The sequence below is a fragment of the Hermetia illucens genome, chromosome 2 (genome assembly GCF_905115235.1).
Source record: "Hermetia illucens chromosome 2, iHerIll2.2.curated.20191125, whole genome shotgun sequence".
Lineage (NCBI taxonomy): Eukaryota > Metazoa > Arthropoda > Insecta > Diptera > Stratiomyidae > Hermetia > Hermetia illucens.
This window is the reverse complement of record NC_051850.1, coordinates 102,734,887-102,759,162: the sequence shown is the minus strand read 5'-3', so window position 1 is coordinate 102,759,162 and position 24,276 is coordinate 102,734,887. Positions and strand designations below refer to the sequence as shown.

At 40.6% G+C, this 24,276-nt stretch overlaps 1 protein-coding gene across 3 annotated transcripts in view; it reads right to left on the bottom strand.

Moving 5' to 3' along the window:
- Positions 1–991: 991 nt before the first annotated feature.
- LOC119649420 (LIM homeobox transcription factor 1-beta) overlaps positions 992–24,276 on the bottom strand; it is a 36,280-nt gene continuing 12,995 nt past the window's right edge. Inside the window, exons 2-6 of one of the 3 annotated variants that reach the window (XM_038051560.1) lie at positions 10,254–10,635; positions 1,876–2,090; positions 1,614–1,822; positions 1,314–1,554; positions 992–1,231 (exon numbers count right to left, since the gene is read on the bottom strand). In XM_038051560.1, coding sequence (XP_037907488.1) covers positions 1,032–1,231; positions 1,314–1,554; positions 1,614–1,822; positions 1,876–2,090; positions 10,254–10,635 — 1,247 coding nt within the window. In that variant the 3' untranslated portion in view covers positions 992–1,031. The remainder of the gene's footprint in view (positions 1,232–1,313; positions 1,555–1,613; positions 1,823–1,875; positions 2,091–10,253; positions 10,636–24,276) is intronic. The other 2 variants (XM_038051561.1, XM_038051562.1) reach the window with 2 other exon arrangements.

Genomic DNA, 24,276 nt, shown 5'->3' with positions numbered 1-24,276 from the left:
TTATGGATTTTAGATCGGTTTCAATGCACTATTTTTGATGTATCTAATGAATCCGTTCCATTTTCTTGAACGTGACTAGCACAGAGCTTGTTGATTGACCATAATCAATCCGGATGGCTATTTTGCATATGACTAACATCCGGAGTTCAATTCTTACGTGCTTATGTTGCTGTGGAGTTACTTAAAGGAATCAAATTTAACATTGCGAAGCAGGGTAGAGGAGAAAATTAGGCTTTAGAGAAGCTGAAGTCCTGAAATAGGTTTATCTATTTGCTATATTTCCAGAATTCGGGGTTTAGTTGAAGCTCTTGCCTCCATATGAATGGAAATCATATTTTCAACTTACCAGGTGAAGTGAGAAGCCACACTTTTAAATAGTATTTACACAAATAAGGAGGCTGATCAAATCGTTATCTGTTTATAAAAACTCAAGGTTTAGTGCCAACTTCAGGGACGTGGCATTATATTCAATACAAAAAAGTTATTATGCGACGTTATTTCAGCTTTTGAAACCTTGTTCTGTCCAGCAAAAATTAATATCTTTTGGGCTATTGTTGAAGGTCAACACATGTAAATTTTCGCTGTACCTAACACTCTTTTTATGTAGCTTTATAAATTGGCCATTATTATTGTAAGACTCTGAATTCATGTGTAATACATACATACTTTATACTGAAAGGGGGAGGATTTTTAGGATGGTAGTTTTATCAGCTTTTCAGGTAGCAGAATAAAAACATCCTCTCATATTTATGGGTCCCATCTTTTAACTCCTTCACCTACCTACCTAAATAATTGATTTTCGCCCTAATATCAAGCACACTTTACGTAGTCAAGCAGAACTGAATGCTTATTTCTTTCATATTGATAAGTGTGAAGGTTCTACTTTCCCCTTTTCATGGTCTGGATGGTCTTGAAAGGGAGTCGAAAAGCAAAACAGTAGAATAACAGGAAACCTCAAAAGGCATTTTGATTTAAGGATGATCAAATTTTATTTGCCCTTATCAGTTACAGTGATTATCTAATAAAAGTGTCTAATTTTCTGCTCCCTCCTTTACGTCGGAATAACCAAGTTCATCAGGTCGAAAATAAGAGCTCTGCATGCTGTACAATCGGTCGATGGGATTCAACATTTGTGATTGTGCGAAGGGTGACATCATTTGTTGTAACGTTGCATAATTCAATCCAAGTATTGTGTTCAGATGGGGCGGTTCCATGTTTTTTATGCAGTTTTCTGTTTGAGAAGAAGAACATGTGAAAAGCCGGGAGTTATACGCCAAATTCAACATTCCTTATTCGGAGGGGAACAATCTTACCTTTATTCACTTCGTTTCCATTATATTGACCATCGTCTTCAAATCTTTCTTTGGGTGAGTGTAATTTTTCAGTAAGATTAAATGGCATTTCCAAGGATTCACTATCACTTTGTTGTTCGTCCTTAATTTTCGTCAGACTGCCGTCGGATTCCTGTGAATCAGTTTCACTATTTCCCTTTGACTCAACTTTCGCTTTCTTTTGATTCTTCTTCATTTTTGCTCTCTGATTCTGAAACCAAACCTGAAATTATCTGATAAGTACCATCCAATGAAGTGGTGATTGAAAATGTAGAAGCATACCTGTACTATCCTTAAACTTAATCCAGTTTCTTTGGCTAAATTTTCTCTAACTTTTCGACATGGTTTTGGGGATATTTCAAAGGACGCTTTGAACGCACGTCGTTGTTGAGTATTTAATATTGTACGTGGCCGCTTGGGTCCACGGCGTCCATCAATTTTCGGTGGAAATAAGTCGTCGCCATAGAAATCCTCTGCTAAGAAAGCAGACACTTTAAAAAGGAAATTACGATTCAAGTGATATAAAGTGGGAGTCGTTACCAACCGATATTCTGCAACATCTCCACTTCCTTTTCGTAGTCGTGCCGACAGAATAGCTGTCCTTGCTTTATCACATACTGTTCGCCTTTCTTGAGCTGTGTGCCGCACACAACGCAGGAAAAACATTTCACATGAAAGACATTCTCAAGAGTCCTCATCACAAGCTCCTCGGAGTTGATTTTGTCGCCGCAGCCTAGGCAACGATTCCGGCTAAAATGTCTAGAAAATTGAAAATGAAGAAAATTCCATTTATATTTAATTTAGGATAAATACGCACTGTTTAATGTTACATTATAAAATATATTTTTTCTTATATGTGCGCTACGCGGAGGATTTAAAGCATTTAAATATGCAAGCTTGGCTCCACGTGAAAATTAAGATAACAAATAGGAAACGCTGAAAAAGAGGTTGTTGGTTCTAGTTGAACATTTTTCTGAAAATAATAACATGCTATATCTGATCCCCTAAGTGGGGGTACTGCGTCAATCATACCCACGCACAAGCTCCTTTCAGGTTTTCCGAGGAGTATAGCCGCCTCTTTGTTGTTCTGCACCACGTGTTTCTAGGGTGACCAATATACTTCTCTTCAGCCGCTATGGGATTGAAGATTCTATTGTGTGGCACAGTAGCAAATGAGTTGTCGCTATTTTTTTAAGTGTGATCTATTCAAAGCTATTTCCACTTTCTAATTAACACGTCTCCATTGCTGATAATGCCCCAAGTAACATAAAATTTAGTGCTACCGTCGAAAGGAATGCTGCCATAACATCGGAATCATAATATACATCTCTTAAATTATTATAATACTATCATAATATCGAATTTGATTATTCCTTTTTTTAATATTTGATTGCCGACGGTGGACTTAGAAATACAATCAAAACCAATAACGAGAGAAGAACTCTCCGGACTTTTACTCGATTTTGTACTGATATCGCTGTCAAAAATTGTTTTCCGATACTATGGCCACCACGATCCACACCTTATCTATTGCGGTTCTTTACATCAACAACACCGCAACTAGAAAAAATTGTTCGTTGGACTTATTATTCATTTCCAAATCAATCTGTTTACTGCAAGAATGGTTTATGCTTCTTGATCGGTCCAAACCAAGGGAGCTACACAAATCCGTGCCTGCGCACTTAACATTGGTAAACTGAGAACTAAACCACCGTTAAAATAATATCGCGAAGAGCGGTTGTCATTGATTCTTCAATAGGTCATATCGCATCAATCACGCCTACTTGCCACTGCTGCCTGTTTGCTGAAATGTGTTTAAGTTCTGTCCCAATGGTCTATTCGCGGGCTCTTTATGGTTAATGGATTCTATTGCATGACAAACTTAGCCGTGGAGATGTTGTCTTTTGTTAATGTGTAATCCACTACCACTAGGGTACAGTTCTATTCATATTCACCAGTACGTAGCATGTTCACGCAGGAAGTCAGACATAAAAGTATTCTTCCATATAATGATTATGTGGAGCATGTCAGACACAGCGTAGATAGAAGTCAGGAAGATTACATAAAGAAGGTTCACCTCTGGGCCCATTGCTTGAATTTGTATGGTGGAAGGAAATCATTGCACATGTACATCGTTCAGATTTAATGGCCTGCCCATCCCAGTGAGATGTCCCGTTTTTGCGTCAATGATCTCATCAATGCATAGTGATGGAAAATTTTTATTGACAAATGTAACTACCGTACTTTCTGCATGACATTGGAATCAGTCGTTCATTCATCCAAGCTGATGATAAATTCAGAGGCGAAAAGGGAACAAATTTATCATTAATTCAAATTGCATTACTCCACTTGGAAATTGCGCAGGAAAGAAGTCAAGAAACTAACAATTACAAATTCACTAGTTTATAGAAATTCATTAAGAAATCAACCAGAAATTCCTACTTGCAAACGCCATTGGGGTCGTTTTGCTCATCTTATTTTGGTTTGGATTCGAGGCTATTCGATTTGATTGGATTAGGGTTCTTCAGCTTTGGTATGCTTTGTTCACTCCTGGTTGTTGTTTTAGAATTTGTGAGGATTGGCGCCGATACGTCGGATGACAACCAAAAAGTGCCAGTCCGCACTCAACACGGTCACTCCACACATAGAACCACTTGTATAAATTATGCTTGAATTCATACTTTCATTTTGATATAGACTGGACTCCTACGGAGGAATTCGCTTTCACTGGAATGGCTTTTAAATTTCTCTATTGGAACACACTCCAGTACGGAAGAAATATTTTTTGCAATAATTCTGACGTGTGGTGCGCAGTGTCTGCCCGGATACGTTACTCTTGCTGCTCGTAAATATGAATACTCGCATAGTAAATATATGGAAGATACACTAGGGGCTGGACACGCGACATGCTGGTAAGTATCAATACTTTTATTTGTACTGTGTCTAACACACTGAGCTAGCTGCTATTAAATATGAATATTGACAGGCTTCTTGCTGGTAAGTATGAATAGAGTTTATGGTGTATCTGTCCTATACGTTGACTTTGCTTTTCGTTCGAATTTGCGTTGTGGCAAAGTATACCGATGACCAATATATCAGTACAAAGTGGATGTTGGCACAGAGTGGTCTCACTTAATTTTGGTGTTGAGATTGCTGCTTTTGCAGATTTCGGACAAAAAAGCGAAAGGAGATTTAGAGCTGTTATTGTTGCTATTAATAATAATAATAATCGTTGGCGTAACAATCCATTTTCGATCCGGGCCTTGAAGTGTGTTAGAGCGCTTCATTCAATACCGTGACGGTACAATACAGTACACTGTAGGCGGCAATGTGGTCACTATTGCGCTCGCCCGAAATTATTACCCTGATTTGACTCAGGTTCTGATTCACAACTGAGTCGACTAGTATCCGACGTCAAATCACGATACCAATCCCACTGCTTCCAGTGAAATTTGAACCGCGATATAAAATTGGCCGTCAGATTGGGAAGTTTGGTTCTGTTTTTGTGTCAATACAGGAGGACCCGGAGCGGTAACCAACCTGCTCTATGATAATCAAGCTTTCAATGTGTTCTTTCATACATTGCCGATTGATTAAACCCCCAATAATCGGTTGATTATTTTTCCATTAGCTTTACAACAGTAGGGCGCACGGAAGTACCCCTCCTAATATTGCACTCAAGACGGGAGCCTTTTTTAGAATTTTAACGACCATCTCCTTCTGCCTTCTGCCTTTGATGAGCTACTAACAACGAGAACATCGGCGATTTGGAGGTCCCGCCAACTGAAGATGACGGACAAATACTGCCACTACCAAGTTTAGGAGAAACAGTCCGTGCAATTCATCCGCTAAAAAATCATAAGTCGCCAGGAGCCGATGGAATTACAACCGAATTGGATAAATATGGGAGCGACCAGTTACACTAAGTAGTTCATCAACTTGTGCTCAAGGTGTGGAACAGCGAATCAATGCCTGACGATTGGCAATGAGGCATTATCTGTCTCATACATAAAAAGGGAGATATCACACAGTGCAGCAATTATAGAGGTATCACGTTGATGAGTACCATCTATAAGACAGTCTCCGCTATCTTGCTAAGCCGGATAGCCCCATATGCCCACAACATCAGTGGCCCATACCAACGAGGCTTCACTCCAGGCAAATCAGCAACAAATCAAATTTTCTCTCTGCGGCAAGCCATGGAAAAACTGTTGGAATATGGACAACAGTTGCACCATCTGTTCATCGACTTTAAAGCCGCCTATGATAGCATAGCCAGGGTAAAACTGTACACGGCCATGAGAGAATTCAGTATCCCGACGAAATTAATAAGACTGACTAGGCTGACCCTGACCAATGTGCGAGGACAGATAAAAGCAGCAGGATTACTCTCAAGACCATTCAACATCAACAACGGTCTACGACAAGGGGATGCGCTAACATGCGTCCTCTTTAACCTGGCCCTCGAGAAAGTGATTCGTGATGCTGAGGTGAATGCAAGAGGTACGATCCTCTTCAAGTCCACGCAACTACTGGCCTATGCTGACGATATCGACATCATGGGAAGAACCACCCGAGACGTTCAAACTGCCTTCATCCAGATCGAGCAGGCGGCGATCGGTCCGAGATCTTGAGCTGCACATTATTGAAGGCAAGACAAAATATATGGTGGCAACGTCAGCACCGAAGACGAATCAACCAACGACATCAAACCGCACTAGTCAAACGAAAACAATGAGGATAGGAGACTACAACTTTGAGACCGTTGACAATTTTTCCTATCTAGGGTCGAAAATCACAACCGATAACAGCTACGATGATGACCTCCACGCACGGTTGTTGTCAGTCAGCAGAGCCTATTTCAGCTTAGAAAGACTGTTCCGCTCGAAACGTCTCACCACAGGGTCAAAGCTCTTACTCTACAAGACTATGATCTTGCCAGTCCTCATGTATTCCTCGGAGACTTGGGTTCTTAGCAAGAAAAATTGCGGACTCTTGGCCGCGTTCGAGAGAAGAATCTTCCGTAGAATTTTTGGACCCCCTACATGAGGATGGACGATTCCGTAGCCTACAAAATGACGAAATCTATGAGCGATACGGTTGTGGGTAAAATCTGGCTCAATAGGTTACGGTGGGCGGGTCACTTAATCCGTATGGATGAGGATGATCCCACCTGGAAAGTCTATAAGGGCAATATCTATGGTAGAAAAAGAAGACGAGGCAGACCCTGCCTAAGATGGAGCGATGGCGTAGGTCAGGACGCCAGACAGCTTTTATGGATATCGAATTGGTGGACCTCGGCGTAAAACAGGGATATCTGGAGTTCCTTATTAAGGCAGGCCTAGACCGGATACCGGTTGTTGCGCCATTGATGATGATGATGATGATCTCCTTCTGCCACTGGCCAGCAAATATTTCAAATCCCCAAGATTTCCAAGTAGCATTTGTTTCCCTGACCTGCGTCATATTCAGTCTCTTTGTGACCAGTGCTCATATATGTTACTCACTGGACTATTTAAAACGAACCGCGTTGCGCATTGGACTTGTTGTATATTGCTTCATACAAGCCAGTATAATGAACTTCATTTGACAGCTCTCTCACTCTGCACGCACGCAGTCACTTCACTGTTGTGTTTGGGCCTTAACTCGTAAAAATTACGAATGTTGCAGAGATAAGAATATTGTGGTGGACCAGTGGTATAACTCGCTTCGAATATGTTCCAAATGAAGCCATGCCTGATCGGTATGATGTTGTAGGTATTATAAAGGATGAATAGGGAAAGCATCTTTGTAGGTGGGATCATGCTAGCTAAAATTGGTGAGCATTCGGGCAAGTGCGAGCCCCATAGATAGAAAGAGAAAGGCTAAAGAATATAGAAGATATCTAAGGTATTGCAAGCCCACTAAATAGAAATAGTATTTTTTAAAGTATTGGTAAGCCCCTTTTAGAAAACATATCTTGAATAGGAACGGCAAGTTTTTCCAGTTCTTTCGAGGGAATCTGATTATTTTTAGGTATGACGAAAATAGCTTATCGTTGCGGAACCTCAAAACATCAAGTAGAAAAGCAACTGGTGGTGAGGTGCCTGCCCAATTGGAAATCATAATATCGAGGCTTCGGGTATTCAGGTATCGTAGCAAGTAATTAGTATGCGAGTTTATTTACTTTAATACGTTTGTAAATAATAGTAAGATTTATACTTTTCAGTATCGTGCTCCTACTATGGATTACATTGCTGCAAAACTTCAAGATGTATATATAAGTAGAGTTTCTTCTGTCGATGGCGGCATTGAAATCTCGAACACGGGCTCTCTAGATTTTAAATCCCTTGGTACAGAAGGATAGAATAGAACTAGGTGATTTATGCAATTCAGTTAGTTAGTTGTCCATTTCACCTTTTTCAATGTCAGTTAGTCAGCCCCCAGTTGTCTTCACTCACCTATTTCTACTATTTCATCCAACTGGATCCGTTTCTGTATATGCTCTGTCGGGCCTTTTCGATGTTCGAGAGGAATCAATCGGCTAGAGTCTTCTGGAGCTGCAATCTTCCTGGAAGTCTTTCCATTTTCCCTGAAAATCTCCTCAACGAGTAGTTTTTCTCATTGCGGATTCTTTTGTTCAGGCTTTCCTCACTTAACCTTCGAAAACATAAGAGAGAGGTTGACAAATGCCGAAAGTAATCCAGATGTTCAGCATAGAAACGTTATAACGACCACAATCAGCTGGTTAGTCAAAGCACAGCGAATGGGAGAATATCCGGATTCGAGAACGTGGAATTTAGATTGATCCATGTCCTCTGGTAAACCCGGGATATCCATATTCACCAGTTCGAAAATTCAAACATGAATGAAATGATTTTATTTCTAGTGCGGCGACAAGGGCACGCGTCAAGACTAATGAAAAAGTGCCCGAATTCTTAGTAACAGCTGCTTGTTTCTCATATGACCCGTATGAAATATCAAGTTGACAGCAGATAAGCTAAACAGCGCAATCACCCTCTCGTATGAGGATAGCTGTAGACTGCTAAAAATCGTCAGCCCTCAAAGGTTAGCTGATAAGTCAATAAGGCAAAGAGACCGGAGGTGGGAGAAATCCAGAGCAGAACAAAGGAATCCGGAATGAGAAGAAGGACCCGTTGAGGAGATTTTGAGGGAAAATGGAAACATTTCCAGCAAGATTGCACCCCCAGAGAACTGTAACCACTTGATTCATCTTGAACACTAAGAGACTACAGAGCATGCACAAAAACAGATCCATATAAAATACTTTTGAATAATAAGGCGAGTGAAGATGTCTCGAGACTCACTAACTTAATTATCACACTTCAGCAAGTACGGAATATAAGGCATTATATCTGGACCTTGACAATCTTCCATGGATGGCAGGCTATCTAAAGCACATCTGTGCGCTGAGAGTCGGTAAGGCCATTCTTCTGGATCAATGCCTTTTTCGTGAATGATTACAACTGCCCATAGTCCTGGGGATGCAATGCTAACTAGGAGAATGTATCAAATAAATGCATGGGGAGTGAAATCAGACTTGGTAGAGTTGACATATTAAATCGTGATGGAGGCCGTATTTATGTTGCGCTAATATCGTGATCAACGGTAGAATAGGGGCAGGCTACTAAGTAATTATTCTCACACCACTGCCTCTGCATTGCGGATGCCATAAAGACCACAACCACCTTTCTCCAAGAGACGCTGCTGTGGTTGTTTCGCTTGGTCCTAGTAGTAAAGGGAGAGATCAGGTTTATAGCGCACGGGATTCATCTCAACGGCATAGGGTATAGTAGAACCGCTAACACAAACACAACTAAAATCCTGGAGATGGTTACTGATTTTACATCATTTTAAAGTAAAGACTACAAAAAACTACAAAATCATCTGTGAAACTACAGGACTGAGTGAACGGTGGAGCCGAAACATCGAAACTAAGTCAACATAGAATTAAGAGACTAATATGTCTAATAACCGGTTACTGTCCTCTGCAAAAACATCTGGATATGTATGATGGAGACACAATTTGTAGGCTTTGCAGCAAAGAAGATGAAATATCTTCTCACATTTTATTGCGTAGCTTTGGTAGAACATAAAATAAGCCAATTGGACGCGGACACAAAAAACCTTCAACTGTCAATCCATCCATGCAACGCTAGCATCTCCTATTTACAACATATGTACATGGATTGGATTTTTAGAAGCTCAAATGCAACAACTTTATACAGAATGGACGAAATATTTTTCTGAAAACTGATTTTTTTTCAGAAAAACCAGCACTCCGTTTAGTGACCCAATCAAAAAGTGGATGCGGGCTGTGGAACCGCCCAATTTTAGGAAAAAATCCTTAGACCCAAGTTCTCCCCGTTTGCTTAACTCTTGATAGTTTGTAATATCGATAGCTCTGGGTTCAAATTTTAATATGATTTTCGAGCAAAATTCCTTATATTCCTGATACGATTATGTTGGAAAATTGAGTAGCAGAACTCTCAATATAACTTACTTCAACCCTATTGAAAGACTGACTCTTTGTTGGTCATGTAGGGTCTATATTTACTTTAAATCTGTAAAGAGGAAATCCTTATATCCTATTTTACTCCCTCAGATTTTTCTTGACAAAAAAGAAAATGTCGCCAGCTCGTCCAAATAGTTCAAAATATATGGAAATCCATGAAGGTGGAAAGAATCTTAGCAAACTGGAGTGATTTTTTAATCAGATACTTTTAGGTTCAAAGTTTATGCAGGCCATTTTGCAGTAACAACAAAATACATTCAGATTTCCGTACATAAATGTGTTTACCTCAATTGCTATTTGTTCTTTGTTGTTGAGCTTGTGGACATTCATATAGTTTTCATAGCTTTGCCTAACTTCGTTGTTGCCTAATCGACAATTGTAGTTTCCATAAATAATTTCATATTTACCTTTCATAATCCAATCGGCAATAAAGCTTCCCATCGCGTGTGAAGCAGGAATGGACGAGGCGGATGGAGCATGCGGTACATTTGAGACAGCCCTCGTGGTAGGATGTGTTCACTACTCGCATTATGTAACGGTCACAAATTGGTTGGTAGCAGAAACCGCACTTAACCATAAGTGTCCCCATTATTGACGTCACTGGAGCTCCGGGTGGGTTATCATCTCTTCCGCAAACTAGACCGCAACCGTTGGTTGTCCTCATGCTGGAAATTCCCATGACATTATCGGACTCTGTCAATTGTGCATTTATTGCTGTCGGCTGAAGGACTCCATTTGTTAACATTGCTCCACTTCCTGGTGGTGGATGGTATTTCATGTCCATTGGAACTGTTTCAATGAAAACCGGAAACAGATGTCAGATTGCTATTAATTTATTACTATTGGGTGATCACAAAGTATTCAAAGTTGTGCAAGGAGAGGAGGAAGCGTTGGAACAATGTAGATGAGTTTTATGTTTTCTGGGCTCTTTGGTGGAAACTTACTAAGAGTTTAGATAATTGTTGTAGAGGGTTTTCCAACAGGAATGATATGATTACAGGATGCAATGGTAACCAATTTATAGGATGAAGAATGGAATCAGCCGGGGTTAGTGGGTGGCTTTTGTAATGTCGTGTTTTGCTTGCAGCAATCGTGCCATGTTCTGTTTGCAGCAACACAGAGCGATCTTTTTCAAGTCAGTAAATCAACTAACAGAAGCTGCGTTTATTTTGCGTTTTCTTTGCGGAAATTATGCAAAAAAAAAACAAAACTGACGAAATGATCCTAGTACTAGATAAACGGCGGACGATTAAGGATGCTGTGGAGTTATTTAGGATGATTTGAAATTTTCTGAACAGAGCATTAATCAATTTTTTTGATTTACTTGGGCGGTTGGAGGGGGCGGGGTGTGCTCTGCCGATTGTTTGTTGGTATCTTTCGTCCGAGAGAAAGCCGTGTTTGATGGCATTACGAAGGCGCTAGTGTGGTTGTTGGTAGGTAATACCTGAAGGATAGGGATGGTTACGCAGATAGAATGGTGAAGTCCTGGTTGAAAAACACCGAGTCGAAACTCATGCATTAGTCGGGCATCTAAAATATGTTTGCAGAGTATGCTACTTAAGAAGGTGAACATTTTCACTGAAACCATTCATATCAAACTAACATCTTTAAGGGGGAAATAATCAAAATAAGGTTTGAAGCTAAGGAGTTGCTGAAGTCTACGTTTGGTCCGAAGACCATATGAGTATTCTGTGAACTATTCGCAAGCGAACAGAACGGAATGACACTTTATATGCATACTTGCTGTCGCGTCACCCTCTAGCAGAAGAGGGTTATTTGGACAAGGTCCGCAGTTTGCTAAATGGACAAATTAGTAAACAAGTCGGGAAACTGGAAACTCAGCGCTTCAGATGTGAAAGGCTTTGTTTGCAATAATAAAAACTTGCTGTTTCTTTTTCGTTTGTATAGATATTTATCCTTCCAAGACTTGTTAGCACTGATGAAGCGAACAAGTGGTTCCCGAAATATCGGCATTTGCAAGAATAAATATCTACACCAACGAAAAAGAAACAACAAGTTTTTATTATTTCAGATAATTAATCGTTGGAAACACCGCATAATTACACTCAGGCTTTGTTTGTTTCTTATGTAAGTATAATTGAGCGCAGAATTATCCCATTTGTACGTAGCTTGTAATGTATATGTATGCTTATGTCAGAGTACTCACTTTAATGTGATATTCACATTTAGTATTTTGGGTTGCAGTAAATTTATACCAAAAGGGCAACTTTAAGCCACTGTAACTTTATCAGTAAAAGTACAATTTTATTGAAACTTGGCGATATCATGCTTCAAACTACAGCCTATATGATTGCAATTATTGCAAAACTCTAGGAAGAAAGGGGGGTTTCTAATCAATTTCCCAAAACCACAGTAATTTATTATTATGGCTTTTGGTTTCGTACAGGGCTGAGGCAACATCATACGCTGCGTCACCTTCACCCTGGGGGCAGCGTGACCGAAGTGATTACAAATTGGCAAGTTGAGAATCGAGGGATTCCTAAGTCCAACTAGAAATGTTTGGATGGATGGCGGACTTAGCAATCCCTCGATTCTGAAACACCTTTTTTTGTTTAACCTCGGCCGGCCTAGGCCTGTATGTCGTGTTTTTGAATTAATATATGCCAACTTGTAACCAATTAGGTTCCGCTGCTCCCTGGGCAAAGGTGAGGCAGCGTCTGATGAATTGCCCCTGCCCTGGGCGAAACCGCAAGTCATACGTTTTGCAAATTGGGTGCTTGCCCAAGGATGAGGGTTCCGTGGACCACAACCGAGAAAGTATGTTACTTTTTTAACTGTTACGGACCGCCATTAAGTGGATGGCGGACTTAGGAATTCCTCAATTCTCAAAACAACATTTTTAATATATTATTATTTACTCAATTTAAGTAGATTTCGGTATGGAGAGTATTTCGAGGCTTGAATACCATGTAGAAGCAGTTTCATGATTTTTTCTAGACCTTTCGGTTGGGTAAGTTGTTTCTGAAAGAGATAGACACACAGACAGACGGATAGACACCCAGCCTGAACTGATATTAATAAGGTTTTGTTTTACAAACAAAACCTTAAATAGTGAATCAATAAAAACCGTAGATTACCTTTTAAAAATCTAGTGTGCTCTGTAAGAGAACTTTGGAAAGCCAGACACGGGTTTTCCAAGTAACCAATTCAATAATATCTTTTTAGTTGTGATGTGCTCCCAAATTTTCAAAATTTAATATATTTGTCTATTAGGCGCGTGCAGTCACTATAAAGCTGGAAAAAATTAGATTAAATTGGTTCACTAGGTCTTTCTGTATCGGAATCGTGCGACGCGCACTTCAAAATATACTTGTAGAATTAAAACGAAAGTTGATATCACCATAATATTTTATCCAGTTTTTCTTAACCATATTATCTATCAAAATACGTATGTAAAAAGAAAAACCACTAGAATAACCCCGTAAATAATGAATTTATAATATGATAGAAGAATTTGTCGAAGATGCTAGACTGGCAATTTTTAGATGTCGGACAGAAATATTTAACGAAATTACCGCGAGTGTCATTTAAAATGCGCGGAACCTATCGAAAAGATTGTTTTGTATATCCCAGATGATGATATTCTTGACACACCCATTATTTCAAGCTCAGCTCATTGGCAACCAGTTTTTGGGTCAATCTGGGAACTTTGTGTATCTTAGCTTTCCCTAGGTCCTATCAACATTCCTATCCATTCCTATCAACAGTCGAAGATTTGGAGCCGTCACCGTGTAATTCGTCTGCCAAAGAAAAGTGTTCTGTCTGGAGTCTTCCAAACCAATTTAACACAGTTTCCAGAGAAAGCGCAAACTCCCCATGTGCATTATGGCCTTCATTAAAAATTTGCGTTGGCTTCAGCTGAGGTCGAAATCCATGCAAAATAACACATTGATTTCCTGTTGTACTGGTGGCGGAATTTGTGTAAAACTAGCATCACCAAAAATGCGTTTTCCGGTCTTCCATCGTTAAACTGTGACAAGAAAACTACAATTTATGAAATTAGCCTAGGTAAAAATTAGAGTGTCAATTTACCGAGCTTTTGTTAGTCATTTAATTAGAGACAAAGTGGTTTCAATAAACTTTAAGCTTCATTGTTTTTCTTATTTTTCGAATATTGCGTTATACATTTAAAAATGGGTGGAAAATGGCTTTTTGGAGAAAATGTGGATAAAGAATTTCGACTAGAATTTGAACAAGTCTGAAAACCGGAAGTTCGGCGCTTCAGATATGAAAGCTTTTGTTTGTTTCCTCTGGGAGTATATTTGAATGCAGAACTTTCCCATTTGTATGTTTCCCGTAATGTATATGTATTTAGCATAAACACGCTATGGTAAACTACTGATTTTAGTACAATATTGATATTTAGTGCTGTGGGTTGCAGTAAATTTACACTGTAGAGACAATTTTGAGCTACTGTAACTTTGTCAGAAATAGCATGATTTTGATCAAACTAGGGCATAACATGCTTCATACTATAATCTATATGATTTTTTTTATAACTCTAGGATAAACTAAAGGGGGTTTAGAGTAATATATTATTATTAACTTAATTTGGGTAGATATCGATGTGGAGAGTATTTTGAGGCTCGGATACCGTATAGAGGCAGTTTCATGATTTTTTTTCAGATTTTCGGTTGGGTAGTTTCTGAGAACGAGTCCATTAAAGAAATCACCATTTTCGACTCCTGGCACTGCTTGCCTTTTCAACAAATATCAAAACTAAGACTGGCATCGAAGAGTACTAATCAAGACCTTTAATTTGATACCCAACATGACTATATTTGGGGAGAAAAATTGTACACCTTTCTTTTAAATAAAGAAATTTTCTGAGCTGAGATGATTAAGCTTCTTGATCAAGGAATTATGGAATAATGTGAAAATCTTCGGAGGCATGAGCATACCATGAAAGTTTATATTAATGATGTCTTCCACGCTGCGAAAAGTGCACGTTACAATATTACTATATATATTTACAAGTTCTATATCATCATTTGAAATTCAGTGACCCAATTTGTGATAAAACCACGTTTATTACTCCATCCAATATGAACATTTGGTTTGAAAAATGAAATGAGAATGTTTCAACGCTTTATTGACCATTTACTTCGATATACATTAGTTCCCACGTATTCAAATGATATGGCCGTGGTATCAATCAGTTTTAAGGAACATTTCAATTATGTGTTGAAAGTTTTTGTCCGGTTAAGACAATTTTAATTAAGTGTAAGCCGTTCCAAATATATAATCGCGTCGCCTCAAGTATTTAGTACTCTTGATTACCCCAAAGGGAATCTCGATCGAACCTGAGAAGACGTCTGCAATGAGAAATCGCGCGGACATTTGAAACGTTGAGCAAGTGCAATTGTTCGTGGAAGTCGGCGGAAAGGGAGAAACGACCATTTTATAAACTAAAATCCTGATTTGACTTCCAGTATTGAGGTAACCCATCTGTCATACTTTCCGACCGCAATGAAAAAGTTTTTTGGTAATATCTAAGGTTCGGGGCCACCCCGTTCAAATGGATCGTCAAACACTCCATTAGCTCCTGAATTTCAACGTTAAAATTGAATAGAATAGAAATTAAGATGCGCATCTGGTCTAGAGGGTTTGCTACTGCCCAAAGTATCTGGCTGCAGATAAAACACATTCTTATAGTTGCACGAGTAAAATATATAAAATTCAACCTTCATACTACGACGTAGATAATAATAATCGTTGGCGTAGCAATCCATATTGGATCAGGGCTTTGAAGTGTAACAGTACCCTGCAGAAGACAATGCGGTCAGCACTGCACTCGATCAAGATTATTACCCTGATTGAATTCAGGTACTCATTCACAGCTGAGTCGACTGATATCCGACATCCAACCACTCTAACAAATCCTTCGGTCTCCAGTGAGATTTGAATTTTCCGCTACGACAGCCCAGCGTTCAGTAGACATACAGCCAGACATCGATTCGATTCTAATAAGGTTTTGTTTCGCACACAGTCTTTATACTGTGACGCTGTTAAGTAGGAACTCATCTTTGTTACCTGTTACCTGCCGAAGCCACTACGACTCAAACGCTATGGTATGCAATTGTTCCTTTCAATTTTCAACTTTTACACTATGACAAAGGTCTGGGATCCGCGGGCTCTTCCTTTATAAGTATTCATGATTGTTTGAAACTCATGCAGATTTTCTTCTTCTTCCTTTATGAAATCTACTACGTTTCAGGCTGCTCTGCGTTTTCAGGCCAGAAAACACTCCCTGTACAATAACAGTTTTTGAGCAATAACTGTCGATTTTAAACTATAAGCTGTTCAAATTTAATTCACATTCAAACGTGCTAAAAAACGAGCCTTTACATATAAAGTTAGCTCGAGTAACGACGATAACCGGATGCCTTGCGGTTAACATTGCATTAATTTAACCCTCCCTATTATGTAACTTTCATATGTGCAATTGCAAATTAAGGGGGTTTTCCTGTTTAATATTTGATATTTCAACTTTCTTTTTAGAATTTTATGTCTGGCAATAAAAAACAAGTCGGGACGCCGGAAGTTTGATGCTTTAGGTATGAAAGGATCGATCCCATTAGAACCTCGCACGTAATGTATGCATATATCGTGGGGGCATATCCACTTTCGCGGTTGACATTCAAAGTCTTGAATTTGTACAGAAGCGACAACTTTGACCTATTATAACTTTGTTAGTAGAAGTGCGATTTCCCCCAGAACTGGTAGGATCATGCTCTATGCATCATTCCCCACCTATCTAACAAATCTCAAGACTTCGGAAAGTACTAACCGAGACCTTTCAGTTGATACACCAGATATATTGGTATATATTTGGATATATTTGGTGAAAAATTTCACACCCCCTTTTGCATGTACCCCCATGTCCACCCCCCTTAAATTCTAGAGTTACCTTTTGGAGAGGACACTTTGGTACGATATGGATGAGGGATGCAGGCAGTACACCGTCACAGCAGGAGTACCGCAGGGCTCAATGTTGGATCGTCTCCTGTGGAACGTGATGTCTGAAAGGGTCCTTGTCCTCCCCATGCCAAAGCAGGCCACGATAATCGGTTTCCCACATGATCTAGGTATGGCTGTCGTCGCACAACAACCTGAAGACGTTAAAGTGTACGTTTGTGATGTTTGATGGGGTCCTTGTCCTCCCCATGTCAAAGCAGGCCACGATAATCGGTTTCCCACATGATCTAGGTATGGCTGTCGTCGCACAACAACCTGAAGACGTTAAAGTGTACGTTAACGAAACCATTAGCGCCATAAAAACGTGCTGGAGATGGTTCAGCTTGACCACACGGAACAAAAGACGGAGGTGGTCTTGATTACCGGTCATAGGAAGGGTTAATATTCGGGTTGGTGGCCACATCATCGCTTCGACGCCGGTTAGCAAATACCTGGGGGTGATGATTGACGCTAAAATCAATTTCAGGGGACACCTAGACTATGCTTGTGGGAAAACGGCAAATACCAGCGTATCATTACCGGTGATAATACCTCACATTGGAGGTCTAAGATACACTCGCAGATTACTTGTGGCGGAAGTGGTTCTCTCCACACTATTATACGCGGCACCCGCTTGGGAGGAAGCAGCGTGCGAGAGTAATCGGAGGAGATTAAACACGACTTAGTGCTTAGCGGCGCTAAGGGGTTTACAGCGCCTTCAGAACAATATCAAGCGACGCAGCGTGTGTTATTGCGGGCATGATCCCGACGGACGCTATCTGTATAGGATACAGAATACCGAAAGGCAGCAAGGCGAGAGTCGCTGAAAAGTAGCAGTAATGGTGGGATGACTCGCAGAGGGGTCGCTGGACCGACACTTTAGTTCCCCGTATTGAGGAGTGGATTCAGCAACGACACAGCGAGATTAACTACCATTTGACGCAATTCCTGTCAGGGCAAGGTGATTTCTTGCACCAATTCAGATTAGATGATTCTTTCTTTTGTACTGAATGTGGTTGCACACCTGGGGACCCGGAGTATGATATGTTGTACCGTCCACGATTTTACTCAGAGGTGCCTGGAAGACTCTCTGAAAATCGGCATCAGCCCGGCGAACATCGTTGGGGAAATGCTAAAGTCGGAGGAAAACTGGTCTACGGTGAACTCCCCAATCAAAAGTATACAAGAGGAAATGGAAAAGCGGAGTCTGCAAGGAGGACGCGAAAAACGCAAGGTTTAGTCGCATAAAGCGTACTCTTCCCCGCGAAGTAAAGCTTTGTGGCGGTTTCGCGGGGAAGGAAGAAGGAGAAAATGGGGGTAGTTTCTGTGGGTGAGAATCCCACGCACTGCTGCAACCTGGCGCGTCGGTGTCTTTCTAAGATAAACCTTCATCCATAAAAAGGATATCGGTATGGAAGGTATTTCGGAGCCTAGGACCTATATAGTGGCAACATCTTGATTTTTTTGAGATTTTTCGTTTGGGTAGTTTCTGAGAATGGGCCCATTAAAGAAATGATCATTTTCGACCCTCCGCACTCCCCATCTTTCCACAAAATGTCAAAACTAACACCAGTCTCGGAAAGTACTAACCGGGACCTTTCATTTGATACCCCACATGACTATATTTGGTGAAAAAAAATTTACACCCCCTTTTGCATGTATGGGGACCCCCTTAAATTGAATTAAGAGGGCTTTCCTGGGTGTAGCTCACTGTATGCATGAACGTTCACTATTCCCACCTTTCCTCAAAATTTGGTGTCAGTCGCTGCAACCGTCTCTGAGAAAAATCGTGTAACGGACAGACGGACAGATAGACTACAGACAGACAGTAAACCGATTTTAATAAGATTTTGTTTCACACAAAACCTTAAAAAGACACACAGACAATAAATCGATTTTAATAAGGTTTTGTTTTAACCATCTCCATTTTGCAGTAATCTGGAAGAAAAAAATTAAACGTTGTCTTATTCTCTACACTTGCCTGTATCGCCGAACCACGGTTATTTTATTAAACATTAAAATCAGTTCAAAACAACTTTAGTTGCGCTTCTCACCAGTAGAGAAAAACGCGCCATTTGTAAGGAACGAATGATATGGAAAAATGAGGATTCTTCAACCAATTTTCAATTGTACATACTTTGACAGGAAGACCAATCGCATCCTTATTTACTAATCATATTCAGATTAGATTAGATTACAAAAGAAATATCTCATTTTAGGACAGTTATATTTTTCGCCGGTAGTGGAATTCGTATCGTGATTTGACGTCGGATACTAGTAGACCTGTGTCAATTCGGGGTAATAGTCTCGGGCGAGCGCAATGCTGACCACATTGCCTCCTACAGTGTACTGTAGTGTAGCATTACGGACTTGAATGAAGTGCTCTAACACACTTCAAGTCCCTGATCCAACTGGATTCCTGCGCCATCGATTATTATTATTTTCCGAGTTGTCACAATGTCAGCAGATGCCGGATTTTACTTAATACTAACACTAAGTGCCAAGCATTCAGGCTCGGATGATCCTACTCACTTAAATTATAAAGGGGCACTGGTGGCAGTGGGTGGTTGTAGGTGAATGGGAGAATCCGTCTAGAACTCGCCACAACATCGAGCACGTATGCAGAATAGTGCACTTTTGCATCGTTTGGATCAGACTGTGTGAGAGTCCCAGGACAGCTGACAATATAGTATTATGGGAACTACAACCACTTTCTCGAGACGTCAAATTTCTTTGATTTCCCCGAACCAGTGGCTCATAGTTCACCTCCTGCTCCATGTATTTACGCTCAATGTTACTATTATGGGGGATAGCAACATTAATTACATACAGCATTATGCCTGGTTATGTAACTGTGCAGCTAGAAACGAGATGGTCCAACGTCTTTAACGCCGAACCACACATTCTGCACTGGTCGTTCTCTACCCGTTCTTTCATGATGAGCTTTTTATAAGCTCAGGTAGCGACCACGCCGTCCTGAATGGCAGACATGAACCCCTCCGTCTCAGCAAAGAGCTCCCGAGCACACAGCCATCTGTTCGACAAATGCAAATCAACAAATGGCTGCCAAAGACAATTCACGTGTTTATCGTGCATTGCCTTCGACTTCCATTTACCGATCCGTTCTTGGTCCGACTTCACCCCACTCAGAGGAATGACAGATCGATTCTTCAAGTTAAGTGGAGTCAGCCCACAGTCTGCCTTCCAGACAGCCGCATGCAAGGGACTCGCTTGCTCTTTGCTGTAAAAATAAGCGCGTAGCTAGCCGAATTGGTGACGATGTTGTGCCGCCACGTCAACCACATCGCTACCTCCGATGTTACGAGGCAGGTTTATCCACTCGACACTTGTCTAATCCAAACTCCATCCGAATATCACGGCTGAACATTTCTACTATTCGCAACAGACAGATTGTCGCCAGCAGCAGCATACAACTTGATGTCAACTAAGTACTATACATCAAGTCTTTTAGGTCAGGTGACTCAACGAATCCCCCTGGAAGATGCCTCTCCATATATGGGTAGGCTCTGAGGTATTGGCACCCATAGGGGAAGGCACAGATATGGCGGTATCTTTATTAGTTTCGTAGTTTAATTAGGTATGCGGGATGCTGTCGAAAGCCTTGGCTTAATCGATATAGCAACTAAGGAGCTTTCTTCGGCCTCTAGTTGGTTGTCCTACTACTACTGAGTCGACAATGAGTTGTTCTTTGCAACCCCTTGCCCCAACTATTCCTTGCCTTTCTGCTCCTCGGACAGAATATTATTGGTTTCGAGGAGTATTAAGCAAGTAATCGGTCTTGTGCCTGTGGGGTCCTGCACCGTGTCCTTCGAAGGGATAAAGTAGGTAATCCCCGCAGTGAGGAAGGGTGGAAATTCCTTCGGCTGACTCTTGACCTGATATATGCTGTGTGCCAATCGACCATGTATACTGCTAAACATTTTATACTAGAAGTTATTCCAGTTCTCCAGTTTTTCGATCTGTTTATGGCTCGTCAAACTTCCTCTTCGGTAACATCCGCAAAATTCATGCCAGGCGTATTGACATGACGGGTGCCTTCGGCAGTGATTCACTCAGCATGCTGGGCGGGTAACCCCCAAAGTCCACTCCAATACTCTTTCGCTTTCATCACCGAAAACTGCACTGTCTGGACGCTCTGTTGGGATTCGTTGGGTGTTTGTCTAGAATTTCAAATACGGGCGTTTCACTGGGGATGTTCCTGTAAACCCTCTCTGCACTCTTTTCTTTACCCATCTGCTGTCATTGCCAGAGTTGATTTGAATCAGCCTAGTAATTTCCAACCTTAGTGAGTCCCGCCGACGACCCAGAAGAATTTTCCATGGTGGTTCTCTTCAGTCACTCAAACCAATAACATGAAAGCAAATCTTCTGACCGTGCAATTTGACAGCCGCAACTGCACCACAATCCACAAGTGTAGTTGGAGCAAGGATCTATCAGCGCACAGCCGAGATGTCATCTCATCATTGATTTGAGATAGAATTCTGGGAGTTACAGGAGATGCATCGAGCCTGTCTATGCAAAGGATACATCTCCGAGAATTCTATACATGCTCTTTGAAATTCGTCCCGAACCTCTGCGGGAACTTCAGCTGGACTGTGTAGAAGAGTGTTCTAAAGAGTACTAAAAGTGTTGCCTGCACTGCGGCGTGGTGTTGTTGACGCCGTCGCCTCCTCCCGCAATCGACTCTTGGTCACTAGTTTCAGGAATGATCTCAAGCTGAACACACTTCCTGATGATGGCCGGGATTGTGTCGCTGCCAGTTACAAAGCGGTATTTGTCTGCGACTCGCTGCACAGTCATGCACGCGAATTGCGGGAAACGCTCGACGAATCTCTGATGCAACAAGGGGTGGTAAGATGCTATACTCCCCCCGCCGTTATTTCGTAGTTGGAGCGGATAATGAAGAGGTTCATTTCTTCAGTCCACTTTATCCGCTGTTTACGCGAACCTGTTGAAGTGGTCGCCACAGATTGTGGCGAAACAGTTATGCAGGCGGAGCAATGCTCCTGGTCGTCGTGGCACTTAGACGTCGAACCGCCCCAGAACTAGCTGTTTCGACGCTGTGGTGTCCATTACGGGAGCCCGACCCAGTCGCCAAGTCGGTTATCCGTACCGGACCCGCCAGGTGTGGTGATAGCTTCCTCAGTTAGTAATCTCTAAGACTGCAAAGTTCCCGCATTTTCCTCGCCTACCTCCTGAGATGCTGCGGTGGCATTCAGCGATTCAGACTGAAGCTATCCATCCCTCCTCCTTTCACAACCGGACTTAGGACTGGCTACGGCGGAGTATTATTATTATTATTATAAGTACTTTGATATTAAGGATATCCCTAACCTAAAATGACATTTCTGTGCATTACTTTTGTGGTTTGGAAGCATTGCTTACATCAATGAATCAAGAGGTGCAATTTTCCTGAGCTTCGGTTAATATGAAATGATATTTAAGTGCAAACACTACATGTATGTATTTTGTTATTTAAATTCATTGCGGAGAAGATTCATAGATAAAGAATCAAAATAAGTGTCATTATTTTTCCAAAATCTCTTAATGTGATATCCCAGCCAAATCCTATAAATTCCTCTTTGTTAATAGTATAATCGAAGAACTAATCACGTCATCCAATATGTTACTATCTAGAAACCTTTGTCCTTTTTCAACGCCTTGGAGTAGTTAATCCCCAGATCAGAACAACTGTTGTTCTCTTCAGGCGAAGATATGATACATTGGCACTTGACACCCTAAATTATGCGCGCAGGGTATATCACCCAAAACAGGTGTTTACCGTCAGTTTGGTATAATCCCTTGACACAATGGGCATTGTAGGAAAACATATTCAATAGAATGATATAAGAAGAGACAAAAGTTAATCCTATTATGGAATCGGACCGAAACATGATGAAGCCGAGAGGTTGGATATTAAAACCTTTAGAAATGTAATCAATGTTGTGATAGTTCGGAGATGTAGAGATGTAGAATCCTATACCGGATGGTACTTTATGAGCAATGCAAATTCTGGAACGGATTTATTGAATACCCAAAGTTTCTATTAAGAACAGCTTTGGATATGGGACTAAAAATTGGAAGTTTTAGGAACTGATTTCAAATAGCTTTCATGAAGGTGTCAATATTCCTCGCAACATTTGTACGATAGACTTACTTGATGGAAGAGAAGGAAAACTAAGGTCCAAAATGTAGGTCTTTTAATTGAACTTTACATTTTCTATCAATTAATTTTTGCCATAGACTTAATCTTTCAAATTTATTATAGCGCTATCTTTAACTGGATCTTTACACAACATTATTTTATGAACCTAATTTATGTTTTCGTTCCCTTACTTATGTTACTTTCAGGTGGATCGAAGAATCTAATTGTTGACATTGAATATTTCTACTTGTTTTCCTAGCAGATGTATTTGATGATTTCTTAAGGAATAATCATAACAACTGAAGTCGAGTGGTTCATTGACTACTTTATTCCTACTGCTTTGTTACTCCGCTTGTGTTCTGGATTATTTGTATGTTTTCGTCTATCCAGCATAGTTTTTTTATTACCATTTAGAAATCATCAGGAATATTTTTTTTTCAAAACAACTTGGACCAACTACCTTATTTCATTCCATTGAGGTTTATTCCTTACAAAGCTATAAGCACTTCGAAATAAAGAAGGCCGTATTGGGGAGAAGCTCAGCCCGCGAGCATTAAGACCCTAATAGTCAATTGTACCCTAAAAGGTAGACGAGCATGAACAGGTATTTTTAAGGCCACTTTTAACATTCAGAGCGCAATTAGTAGAGTGTTCATAAAATTGCTATTTCTCAAAAAAACATATTGATTTGTGGTTTCTTTTATTTTGAATATAAAGAATAAAATCAAAATAAACAGGTCGGGAAACCGAAAGCTATACGCTTCAGGTGTAAAAGGTTTTCTGTTTCCTTATGTGAAGACTGATGGGTGCATGACAGTTCCGTGTGTACATAGTTAGAAATATAATTGTCCTCCACTTTTTAAAAAGCCATTTACACAAATAATTTGATCTGGAAAGCACTACATTGATAACAGTCTACCTCACACGCTTCACACTAGGTGCTCAATATTATTAACAATTGCGAAGAAGACAACCTACAAAAGATACATAACAAGTCGGGAAACCGGAAGTTTGAGGCTTCAGGTATAAAAGGTTTTGTGTTTCCCTATGCGAGGACCATAACGTAGTTCTCTGTTGGTTTATAACATTGACCCGAGATATTGAAATCGCTCAGTTCTGGGCAGGTTACTGCCATTGGAAGAACTGAGCGATTTAAATATCTCGAGTTAATGCTATCAGCCAATGGAGAACTGCGTAATGAAATATAGTTCTGAGTGTTGCCTGACTAGAAAGGACAATGAACGGCGTCTTGCGGTAATGGGGACGAAGATGTTGCATTGCACTGG